This window comes from Plectropomus leopardus, chromosome 19 (assembly GCF_008729295.1).
Source record: "Plectropomus leopardus isolate mb chromosome 19, YSFRI_Pleo_2.0, whole genome shotgun sequence".
NCBI lineage: Eukaryota > Metazoa > Chordata > Actinopteri > Perciformes > Serranidae > Plectropomus > Plectropomus leopardus.
The window spans coordinates 22,603,432-22,616,240 of record NC_056481.1 but is presented as its reverse complement, the minus strand read 5'-3'; the positions used below and the strand labels follow the sequence as shown (position 1 = coordinate 22,616,240).

Sequence of the window (12,809 nt, the reverse complement as noted above, 5' to 3'; positions counted from 1 at the left end):
AGGGAAAGAACTGTACAGTGTGTTTCTGGTTCATCCCAGCAGAGGAAAAAGTTGAACTTCTAAAAGCTGGTGCAAATAACGCAGAATTAAAATCATGATGAGAACAAACTGTATGGTTTGTTTGGAGGCTGCAGGGCGTAATAATCTGCCAGCGAACTGTGTGTTTGTTTTTCCGCCTGTTTTTTAAATACATGAGAGGCAGTGGCGGGTCTTCCTATAGGCCACATAAGTTCCACCCAGAGACGTAAATCAAATATGAGGAAAAAATTATCTGAAAAACAATTGTGAGCTGGATTATGAGACAATGGGGTCCACAGTTATGCAAAAGGCCCCATCATCTCTCCTACATAGTGGCAGGACACAGACTGTTGTAGTTTTCCATCTTGTCTAAGTATCTTATTGCTGTAATTTTGTCCTTTTTTCTGGTCAATTTATGTCGCTCTGTAGTTTTCTATGTCTTAATAGTTGTTATGTGTCTCTTTGTAGTTGTTTTGTTTTGCTTCGTAGTCATTTCGTATCTCTTTATAGTTGTTTTGTGTTACTTTGTAGTTGTTGTCTCTTTGTGGTTGTTTTGTGTCTTTTTGTGCGTGTTTTGTGTCTGTGTTTTTTTTTCTCATACTAGGAATTTGCCTTGGTTATTGGTGCATCACATAAACATATTAAAAGAAATATAAAAAATCATCTAACATAAACAGGTAACATAAATGCTGTGAAATCTGACAAATTGATTTAACGTAAAATAATATTGGAACCCAAGTGCCTTGAAAAAGAACGATAAGAATAACTGTTCATCTTAACTTATGATCACTATATATCTAAAAATGTTTTGTCATTTTTAGGTTGCAACAATTTCACAAAATTAATTCAATATAACTTAATTTTAAGTAAACTTAATAATTAGATATAAGATTACTACACATTAAGATTGTAATTTACTAACATTTTTCAAGGCAATAAGTTTCCTGGATTTTTTTTAAATTAACTGAACTTGTAAGATTTCACAGTGTATAGAATAAAGTATGAAATATACTATAAATGATGTACAGTATATCTCATTGATGTGTTTGTGCATATGAATATTCACATATATCAAGAAATTTGTTAATTTTTGTGCTTGAGGGCACTATTTTGAGTGCGTGATTTTCAGTCAATTTTCAGGTCCACTTCATTCACGTGTCTTCATTAATGCTTAGGATTTGGTTTATTTTAGCAAACGCAGAGTCACAATGATGCAAACAGATCAGATTTCGAACCTCTATACCAATATTATGGTTTCATATTCTGTTTTTATATCTGCTAAACACTGGATCCTGTTCAAACAACCATGAAAGGCTGTTTTGTCAGAAGAATTACAGCAGCCTCTCTGTGTGTTCTTTATTTGATGAGCGTTATTTCTGTTTGGATCCATGTACACATACAGAACTGGTTTGAATTGAGTGTGTTTATGTATTTTGCAGCTTTTCTGATCTTTTTTCTGATGTCCTCCAATATATCTGCACATTCTTGATATTTGCATCAGTCTGACAGAAGTTACACATACCTTTCTGAATACTTAGAGGTGTCTTTCATTTAATGATGATTATTATGCAGAAGTGGACAGGGTACCTAAGGGGTAAAAACTTGTGTTTGTGTGTGTGTCACTGCATGCGGCTTTTGGATACACATGAAGGGAATAGCAGGTGGTTTAAGGGGTCTTGTGTAAAAAGGTCAACAGCACAGAATTAATGTGATATAAAAGAATGAGAAACAATGCAAAATAACTTTCAGTTTTTTAATTATATTAAGATTTTGTTGGAGTTCTTTGCAAAAACTGACATTAACAATAAATATACATTCACAATAAAAAATAGTTCAGATTGCAACGAAACATTCAAGTGTACTGAGCAATTAGAAAATATATGATAAGATGTAAACAACACCCCCCCCCCCCCCCCCCCCCCAAACATTGCACTTTCTGAGCCAAGGTCTATTCTCTCTCCCCTTTGGCATCTGTAAAGGCATGACGTCAACAAAACACATTTTACGCATTGATGCGCGAGTCTCACAAGGTATGAAGCCACGTCACATTGGGCTCTGATTGACAGCACAAGCAAACATTCTCTAAAATGTCTGTTTTGCGTTTTCTCCGAGCGGACTCGCGTGTCCAGTCAGTGTCCCTGGAGAGGGCGCCTGTGTCAGAGCGCGCGGCGGCGGCCCCTGCGTCTCCACACCTCCCGTGTCAGTCTGAGCGCAGCCGGCTGCACGGGTCGCCTCTCAAGCTGACGCACCAGGTTCCTTCATTCAAAGATCTGTGTTGAGTTTATGCATCACGCTCTGCTTAGCTGATCACACATCTCTCTTTGTCTTTCCCCTGGCCGCCGCCTATAGCTTTCTCTTTAATGTACATGAGATCGCTGTGCACGCTGGGTCTCCGTGCGCACGGAGTCACCATACCATACGCCTCCCCAATGTCCTTCATCTTCTTGTTTTTGAGCGACTTTCTGTGCAGCATGTCGCAGTACTGCACGGACACTTTCCGGTGGAGGTCGGGGCTCATTTCGTGAGGTAGCTTGGCCAGGGTGAACAGAGTCTGAAACATCTTATCCACGTTCTCGTTGCGCTTGGCGGAGATCTCGAAGTAAGCGCACTTCTCGTCCCCAGCCACCAGCTGCTCGATCTCTTCCTGCTGCACCTCCCGGTAAAACTCTCGGTCGCCCTTGTTCCCGCAGATCACCAGAGGCACGTCGATGTTCTCTTTTATTTTGTTTTTCAGGCACGACTTGGTCTCGAAGATTTGACGCTTGAGCCGCTGCACCTCCTGGAAGGAGTCTCTGTTGTCCAGACTGAAGACGAGGATGAAAACGTCGCCTGGAGGGAGAAAGGGATGCGTTGGTTAAACTTCTGTCTTGCTTTTAATACGTGCAAAATATTAGAGATGCAACATGTGTTTTTTAACCCTACACATGCACTTGTGCGCCCTGCAGCCATGCGCTCAGCGCGCACGGTGATGTACTTTTTGTAGCATTTAAATGCGCTTTTGCACAACTGTGATAGCAACTATTCTTCATGCAAAAATAACAGTAAAACGCATGTGGATAAGTACCTGTCAGTATGGATAGTCTCCTCATGGCGGGGAAAGGGTGGTTCCCTGATGTATCCAGTATGTCAAGCTGGTAAACGTCTCCCTTGATGCTGTACAGTTTCCTGTGAAAGTCCTCGATGGTCGGCGTGTACTGCTCATCGAACCTCCCGTTCAGAAAACGAGACACGATGGCCGTTTTCCCAACTTTGGTGGATCCCAAAATCACCATCCTGTAGCAGTTCTTTGCTGGGATGTCAAAATCGCTTTCGGACGGCGACATCTTCTTGATCATGATTACACTTTGCTTTTCTCTGGATGTTGTGCGTAAAAAGGCAAGTTGAACCGCCCTCTATCAGCTCAGATGCTCGCGTTTGGCTCTGCTGTGTGTTTCTGTCTGAAGTCCGGTATAGGAGCTGCTTATTTATGCGCGCGGCGGAGCCCTCCTCCCGGCTGCGTCACAGCTCAGTGAGGAGAAACTGGTGGCTTCACTGAGCGCTGGGAAAACGGACCAATCTCCCTCCGGTGCGTCAGTCTGTCATTTCTAATAAATACAAGAGCTGGGAACAGTGACCAGCAGACCATTCAAAGACGAAACATTGTGTAACTTTAAGGCGATTGGACAGGACAAGTGTGCAAAATACTAACTTCCATAGAACACCACCGAGTAAATAATTGATGCGTCTTCCGGCGTTTAACCCGCTTTGGCACGCTGTGTTGAAAGGGTAACCTTTGGGCAGTTTCTCAAAATATAAAACCTAGACAGCGGATATGAGTTCTGCAAGACTGAACAAAAATATGTTGCAAAACAGACATCTTGTTCTCACTGATCCTGAAATATCGAAAGGTTTTTTTTATTTTAATTTTTATGTTTGTTCGGACAAACAGCACTGTTTCAGTTTATTCTAATGCTTGCCATATTTCCAAAATAGTCTACAGTTGTGTGTTTACCACTATTGCACATGAAGTCACACTCATTCATTTCTTCATTCATTCATTCATTCATTCATCCTCAGTGACTGCTGCAGCTTTATGTTACCAGGCAGAAGGAGCTGCAGGATTGAGATGCTGCAGTTACCGAAGTGACCAAAGGGGGGCACTCACGGTACAAATGTACCCACATGTGAATGGCATGATAAATTTACCAGATGAAAAAAACATCTTTTTTTAATCGATGCAAAGGGCAGAAGCAAGTGGTGGAGGAAGAATTCAGTTATTTTACTTACGTTTAAGGAGTAGTAATAATAATAACTCTAATATTTGATTAGCATCTTTAAAAACAGATTTTACAAAGTGCCACGAGTAAGACAAAACTAGGGTCAATTTAAGGTAAAATTCAAACAAGAGGACAAATAATGCAATATCCCAGATGAAAAATGTCAATACAAATTAAGACAAAAAAGACTAATAGATTATATTTTTCATACTTTAGATTTATATTTTTTAAAATATAAATAAAAAGATGATATCACAAAGAAGTCTATAGAATTTGGTTTTAAAAGGTGATTTTAAGGTACTAATACCTCACTGTAAAAATACTCAAAATCAAGACTGAAAAGACTGTTCATCAAAATAGCTGCCAATTACCTTTATGAAAGGAATGATGATGAGGAATGAAAGGAGACAAAACACAGACAAAAAAAATAAAATAAAGATATAACACTACTTTTGCTGGTTTAAATATATAAACCAGTTACTGTAGGAGTGGTTCTGTAAGGCACTTGTGTATACGAGTGCGTGTGTTTTTAAAAGATAAAGGGGAGACATACATTTGTGTGTGTGTGTGTGTGTGTGTGTGTGTGTGTGTGTGTGTATGCATGAATCAGATGGATCGGAATACAAAGCTTCCATATCTTGTAGATTTTTCCATCCTGCCAAATGCAGAGAACTGTCAATTGCTGCAGTCATTTATTTACAATAAAAAAAACAAAGGACGTGTGTTTGGTTGACTGACTGGAGTTTCCAGAGAGTGGAAGGGAGCAGGCAGTTATGGAGTTAAACTGGAGGCACGAGAAGAGTTGATTCAAAGCTGTCGATTGAAAAGTGAAGAGTGTTTGCTGCTTTATTCTGACTCATTCAGTCAGGTGTGAAGGATGACTTTCTGCAGCACAAACATGATTTGTCCTTAGCAAGGAGGAGGGAAGGAGCAGTTCACTCTACTATCACTGTCCTGATCTGGATGTGAGCTCAAACAGTGTGTTTTGAGAGCTGTGTGGGAGAGCTTGGACAGGTTGAGAAGACAGAATTCAAGACTAGAGGTTAATGTACTTTTTACCATCGGTGTAGTTTTCAGGGTGGACACAGGGGACACGGGCCCCTCAATATTTAATGTACACGTACATTTGTCCCCCTAAATAAGAACATGAAGGCAACAGAGAGCATTTATTTTGATCAAATTAAAGTCATTTATACCAACAATTGATGCAGAAAAGTTGCAAATTGCTGCAGAAAAGTTCACCAAAATGCAGAAAATCAAGTGTTTGATGCTCAGATTTGTACGCTGAGTCTCACACACCACCCTCAAAACATTAACCCTTTTAGACTTAATGCATTTAGCAGGCATAAACTGACACATGGGATGTCAACAACAGACGCAGGAGGATGCCTAGTATGTCACATCTAGACGTGAAAGTCCCATCATCAAGTGGCAATATTTATCAGTATCGCTAGAACAGTCCAGGAAGTTCAAAACCAGGAAAAGACAACACTGATGGTATTATGATGTCCAAAATCTATGACATTATCTTGTGTCATATCATGGTCGCCACAATATAAATATATTGCTTAGTCCGATAAGACAGATTAATGATCTCTTACAGTATGAACACAGAATCTTCAACACAAGTCAGATTTAGTGACAGCAAAGACTCCGAACTGAGCTTTAAGAAAACTAAAATTTGTCCTTAAAGCAACTCTTTGTGAGTCCAACTGGGTGTGAACTGGGATCACTGACCAAACCAAGCTGCAACCAGATCGATGTGTCCCACTCCGGTTTCCACCAAAATAACTCCCCTTGATCGTGTGACTGGCCCCTGAGACTTCACGCTCCTGGGTAATCAGTACGTGTATTGTCCGTGTCCGTGTCAGCTCAGGTTAACAAACTACAGAGTGCGTCAAAGAGTCAGTGCTGCTCCGACCTCTCACAGCTGCTGTTAACCTTGATGTTTTTCTTTTTCCTGAGGCATCCTGCTAAGATTAACAAGATGTCCACATTGAGCCACAGTGTCAGATGACCTGGACACGTGTATATATATATATATATATATATATATGAAATATATATATATATATATATATATATATATGGTTTCAATGTCCATTTCAAGACAAGTATATATACATTATGTAGGTAAATACCTAATTTTAATAATAATAATAATAATAATAATAATAAAATACTGCAGTTGAAAATATAACTATGATAAATAAATAAAAATAAATAAAGATACAAGTAAAATAGAATTAACAGTTATACAAAAAATAGAAGTAAAAGATCAAAAGTAAAACTATGTATTAACTATGTTAAATAAATAAATAAAAATATTTAACAGTGATACAAAAAACAAAGTAAAAGATAAAAAAGTTAAATAAAGATACAATGAAAAATCACTGATGTTCAGAGTGGAAAACTATTTAAACAGTTCCCTTCAGTCAGCTCTTCCTCTTTCATTCCATCTCAGGAACATCAGGCAAGGAACAAATATTTGAGCTGCAAGTTGATTTTTTTTGTGAGCAGCAGTGATGAGGAAGAGGTGGCATGTGTGGCTGGCTGATAGATAATGACAGTGCGCGGGAGGATGGGTGGACTGTAGTACAGCAGTGAAGCAGGAAACGCAGAGGAGAGTGGAAAAACAAATGGTGTAGACAGCGAGCAAATATGACTTCTGTTGGGCAGCTCATAAAAGACAGTGAGAGATACAGACAACATGGGAAATGTAGTTTGTGAAGACAGCACAATCACTGGCGTTAACTATTAAATATATCCACTCCGTTAACACCTGCTTTTAATCTACCTCCTGTATGACTGGGCTGTGATCAGAGAGTGAAAATTCTTCAGATCCACATGTAATGTAGTGCTTCATTCAAATTAACCAGAGACAGTAAGCCAAACTTTCCAACAGCCAAATAGTTGATCATTAGGTGATTGATTAGTAATCATGACCTGTGCAAAAAACAAATCACTTTCAAAATCATGGAAGGGCGACAAGCAACAAGAAATGGCCCAAAAATTCAAGATCAAGAAATTTGTTAAAAAAAAAAAAAAAAAGAAAGAAAGAAAAGAAGAAAAAAAGGAAAGTAAAAACCAGAAGAATGACTACAAGGAAGTGCTAAATTTTGTTTTAACTTTCTTGTTAAAAAAATAAATAAATATATAACTAAAAGCCTTATAAATACAGTTTTGTGGAATTTTCTATATATAACATCTAATAATCTATCACAGCAAATTTTCAGATCATGTCCTTGCCCATGTTTTGCAGTTTCGTTGACTTTTTTTTGCCAAGTTGCAGGTTTCAAATGATTGTGAAAGGCATCTAAACGCAGCACAAGCAAACTGATGTCAATCTAGGTTGCCAATCTGATCAAATTTAGCCCAAATCTTAGATTACCTGGGTTCTCTGCAGGCAACAGAAACGCAGACAGATCACCCTTTATTTAAAGTTGGAGGAGAGAAGAAGAAATCACAACAAAACCGAGAATCAAACAGACTGAAGTGAAAACCACAACTTAAATACAAAGTCTTCTGATGATGGGATGACGTGCAGTTGGAGAAAAGGACAGAGAGGCTCAGGTGAGGAGAAAACAGTGATTAAAAGGAAGAATTGGTGTGAAAAATTGGTGTGGAGCAGGTTACAACTAACAAGGCCGATGCAGTGCAGGTGTGTAGACGGACAAATGACAGAAAGACAGTACAGGAACACAGGAGGGGATGAAACCCCCAAAACCAAGAAAACAAAGTTAATAATAAATTGACTGAGTGAATAAAGACTAATATGAGCAATTTAACTCTTTTTAACCTGGATGAATTGGCTTGAATTTCTTTTTTCAAAAGCATGAAAAGGAGGCAATGAGCAACTTAATAGATGGACACAAATTAGCAAGATATGAGTAAAAGTTTGTAAGACGTAACCAGTAAATACCCGAAAATAAGACAAAAACACTTTTAAATAAATAAGAAAAATAAAGAAAAAAAATGAAAACCCCAAAACAACTAAAAAAAAATAACCTGGGGAAAAAAAGCTTGATTTCGTGGATTATCCGTGGATTCTCATGCATCACTTTTTTTGGGCAAAAATACAATCAGTGCATGAAAACAGCCTGGGTGGGTGTACAACTAGTTAGATGGGTAGGCTACCAAGAAGTAAGTGGGTATATTCTCCTACATATTGCACTGCCTCATAGATGGGTTTACTAGGTTAAACACCAAGGGATTTCCAAAGTTGATACTGAGAGGAACATTAAAGAGTTAATCAGTTTCTTGGCAATCCATCCAACAGTTGTTGGAATACTTACTCTAGACCAACGTGGTGTACCGACCGATCAACCAACCAACCAACCAACCAACCAACCAACCAACAACCAACCAACCAACCAACAACCAACCAACCAACCAACCAACAACCAACCAACCAACCAACCAACCAACCAACCAACAACCAACCAACCAACCAACCAACAACCAACCAACCAACAACCAACCAACCAACCACCAACCAACAACCAACCAACCAACCAACCAACCAACCAACCAACAACCAACCAACCAAAACCTAGAGCCACAAGCACGGCTATAAAGAAATTGTTGTGGAACAAATAAGAAAGGTTATAAAAGTTACAGTTATCATGAGACTAAGTAGCATGATAATCTGAACCATGCGGGTGAAAGCGCATGTTTATATCACACTTAAAAAGGATATTTCAGAAAAATAGTACACACTGTTCAGCTCCAAAAGACCAAAGCTCATAGTGGCCGTTTTTGTGTGTGGGTAGTGTGGCAAATTCTCTTTTTCTGAACTTAACATGCAAATACCCAAATGTTACCTCAATTAAACTACACTAGCACTTTAATTATTCCAAAAAGAGAAGTCCAGCATGGTTTCAGGGAGCACTCGGTGTAATGTGGCATATCTAAATTGGCGACTGCTGTGCTGCAGCTGGTGTTTTTGTAGCTACAGATACTGTTTGATAGAGATGTGACAGCACAAACGCGATGAAAGCCAGGTGGCTGTAGAAAAGGTATTTTTTTCTCCAAGGCTTCTGTTGCAGAGAACAACATTTAAATGAGTTCATGAACTTAAGAAAGAAGAATAAATGCGTGGTTTAACATCACTTTGACCTACTTATGAGCTCAAAAGAGCCTAAACTTTGGATTCAAACAATGCAACTCTTCTTTTCTTAACTGTTGCAGAAATTATTTGAAAGTTTAAAGGATTTGTGAGTGGACATAAATATTTTCTTTTTCTTTTTTGTTATAACACCAGGAAAGGAAGTGAAAAGCTTGAAAATGAGGTATGAGAGACAAATAACGGATGTTTTTTGCTAATTCAGACTGAAGCCTTACTGCTGCTGTTTGGTTCACAAGAAACAAGCAGAGATGTTGGAAAAAATAAAAAAAATAGTTACATTATGCACATCCTTCAAAAACAAAAAAATATCATGCTTACTTTTTTGTGTGTATGAATCAAATAGCGGGATAAAATGTGTTAATTCAGACGATTTAGTGGTGCTTACCAACCAGATCTGGCAACCCATGTTATCAGTGGAGTGTCTGTATGCAAAAAAATGGTGGGGTGTTTTTTTATTCTTCTTCTTTTTTCCTTTCCAGTGTTAGAAATACCATTCAATTTTAATTTTTTTATAAGATGTAGCCTTAGGCTCTATACTGACCTTGATTATATAACAAGAGAAATGTCAAAAGAGAGAAAGAACATCTGTTAATGTGTTTGTAAGGGTGGGTGGGTGTCTGAGTATGTGCTTCTGTTTATGTGTGGTTGTAATGTTAAAACCTGCAGCACAATGCTACAATACAGACTGAGTTGTAAAAAAAATTATAAAGACATTGTCAAAAAATGGTGGAGCACCACCAACCAGCAGGCACCCTAAATACTGGGAAAACAAGTAGCAATTTTTGATTTTTTTTTTTTTTTTAACATATCAAGGGGTCGTGCACGGCTCCACTAAACACTCTTAAGGAAAGAGTGCAGAGTGGCATGTTTCCAATACATATTGCAAACATGCATTGAAGGAGAGGGGAAGAGAGAGAGATAGAGAGACAGAGAAAGAGAGATCAGCTGAGATTGTTACCACTGTCACAAGCCTTCATTTAGAATGCAATATTCCATCATCATAAACCAACACAATGGAGCTCAACAAATAACCCTACTTGGCAATCATGGCAAGAGCAAAAAGCTCAACACCACTGAGGGCAAAAAACAAGGCGTCCAGACATCTGATCCATTGACAACAACCTCTTAGATAATTCCAAACTGACACTGGTCACCATCTATACCAATTAATCCAGCCAAAAATGAGATTAAATATGCTTTTACTCACCATGGCAGTTGTTCCTTTGCCTGTGTAGTGTCACACAGAGTAGATGTCTCCTCCACTTGTTTGGCTATCTCCTCCATGTACACATACAGTTCATTTTGTATAGTGCTGGATGTCCCTTTAAAGATGCGTAGTAGTGGTTCTGAAGCCTCTAATCACCCTCACACATGGTCTCAAAAATGCATTTGAATATTCCCGAGTTTAGAGACTCTGTCGACCCATCTTGGCCCCGCAGCGCTGTTTCACATTTTCCACAGGGTTTAATACATGTTATGATCCGACCTAGCATGTGCCTGTTATCCTCCACCTGTTGGTTTTGCTGCTCAATGGAGCGCCTGTATGCACTGTCAACTCTTCCATGTAAGCCCAGTTTCACGGCATTTTCCAGCTGACTCCTGATGCTTTTCTTGTTCGCAGTCCTCTCAGAAAGACGTTTGAAATCTTCGAAACCGTCCTTGAACAGGTGCCGTCTCCACCAAACCACCAAACATGGGAAAACAGAAGAGGGCCTTCTTTTCGATGCTAACGGTTAGCCATTTTTTATTCGAAAACCACTCCACGTTAAATACAGGTTTTGTTTCACCAGAAATTTGAGTAAGTACAATATCCCTTAGGTGGGCACCCAGGCGCTTTAATTCCAACCTTCCCTGCAAGTTAATGGTTTCAAACCTGTGCTCCAGTAAGAAATCCACTTAATTCATTTTCGTCTTGCCGGCGAGTAAAAGTTCACAGCCAGTGTCAGCAGCGCGAGACTGAACAGACAGCCAGCCAGCCAATCATGTTTTCCTCTCTGAAATATTAGCCAATCAACGCGGCAAACGCAGATGACGCTGTCGTGGGGCTTCGGGCTCCAGCTTTATTTTACGCAGCAGCGCCGCCCAGTGATATGGATGAACGTAAAAATACAGGAGGATACTTTAAAGGTTTATTCCACCAAAATATTACTTTATGAGCATATTAAACAAGTACTTGCATTTTAAAAGGGTTATTTCAACCAAATACCAAAAACTTTAAATAGCATAGTCTACTCAGATAGGTACTTTCTGCCTTGCAATTCAACCTGGTTGCTAAGAGTTGCATGCAGGACAATGTGTAATCAGCATAATTAGCTCATTATCAGGTAAAATAAAGATTGAAGCATATTTGAAAGGTTGGAGAGGGAAGACACTAGGACTCTGAACAGAGTGCAAGTACTGAATATGAATTAATTTTAAATTGTTTAATATGAGACACAAAAATTGGGGAATTGAATAGCAAAATGAACATCTAGCTGCATGGCATTGTGTGTTTTCATCGAATAACATCAAACTAATGTTGGGAAAACAGTTCATTTTGCAGGGCTGCAAGCTAGTGTTCATATGTAGGCTAATGTTAACAAAAGTTTATGTTAACGTTCGTTCCTTTTATTGTCATAGTTAGCTTAACGTTAACATTACATAATGCCGTGTATAATTGTGTAATTGTCATTGTGTGGGTCTATGACAAAAAAAAAAATCAAAATATAAATCATTTTAAAGTACAGGCTGTAATGTATTAAAACAGAAATCCAACAATGGGGTGAATACTTTCATACAAGTAACCCAAAAATTGTCATCATCTGTGACTGACTAGCCCAAAGAACTGTTTACTATTGTATCATCAGATGCAGCAAAGGTTTTTAATCAACTTCAATCTCCCTTTGGAAATATGAGCCAAATATCATAATCAGGTGTATGAGAAATTATCATACCATTCTCCCTTGGTAATCTTTTACAATTAACAGATATATAGTATTTCTAGAATAATGACACTTTAATTTTTGCTTTCGTCGTCTATGCAAGGAAATTAAAAAGCATCCTCTGTCTGTAGAGTTAAAATGGCCTCATTTACGTAACTTCAACTGAAAGCATTTCGACTCATCTCTTTTGTGTTTCTCCCTCGTGTATAAATGCTTTATTCAAGTTCATATAAGCTTTGAGTTTTATTTTGGTTTTTACATTTGCATGAGGGTATTGAGCGAAGAGGGTGGTGACGTGAGACTAGTATTCTTAGTTTCTCATATAAAAGCTATATAGTCTTAGTGGCCTTACACCTTTATTCCACCATGTATGTCTGACATCAGTCAGGCAATGGAAGTGTGTTTCAGGCTGTCCGTGTTGCTCTACTCTCTGACGCAAGTAACTGCTCGCTGTAGGAAAGCGAGTGTTAGAGAACACTCACTGAA

General features: G+C 38.7%; 1 protein-coding gene across 1 annotated transcript; it reads right to left on the bottom strand.

Annotated features, from left to right (window-relative positions):
* Window positions 1-1,935: 1,935 nt before the first annotated feature.
* LOC121958920 (dexamethasone-induced Ras-related protein 1-like) lies at window positions 1,936-10,687 on the bottom strand. Its single transcript, XM_042508103.1, has 3 exons — window positions 10,610-10,687; window positions 3,083-3,602; window positions 1,936-2,847 (listed from the first exon to the last, which is right to left on the bottom strand). Exons 2-3 carry the CDS (start codon window positions 3,351-3,353, stop codon window positions 2,318-2,320), a joined length of 801 nt encoding a protein of 266 aa, XP_042364037.1. The 5' UTR covers window positions 3,354-3,602; window positions 10,610-10,687; the 3' UTR covers window positions 1,936-2,317.
* Window positions 10,688-12,809: the final 2,122 nt, after the last annotated feature.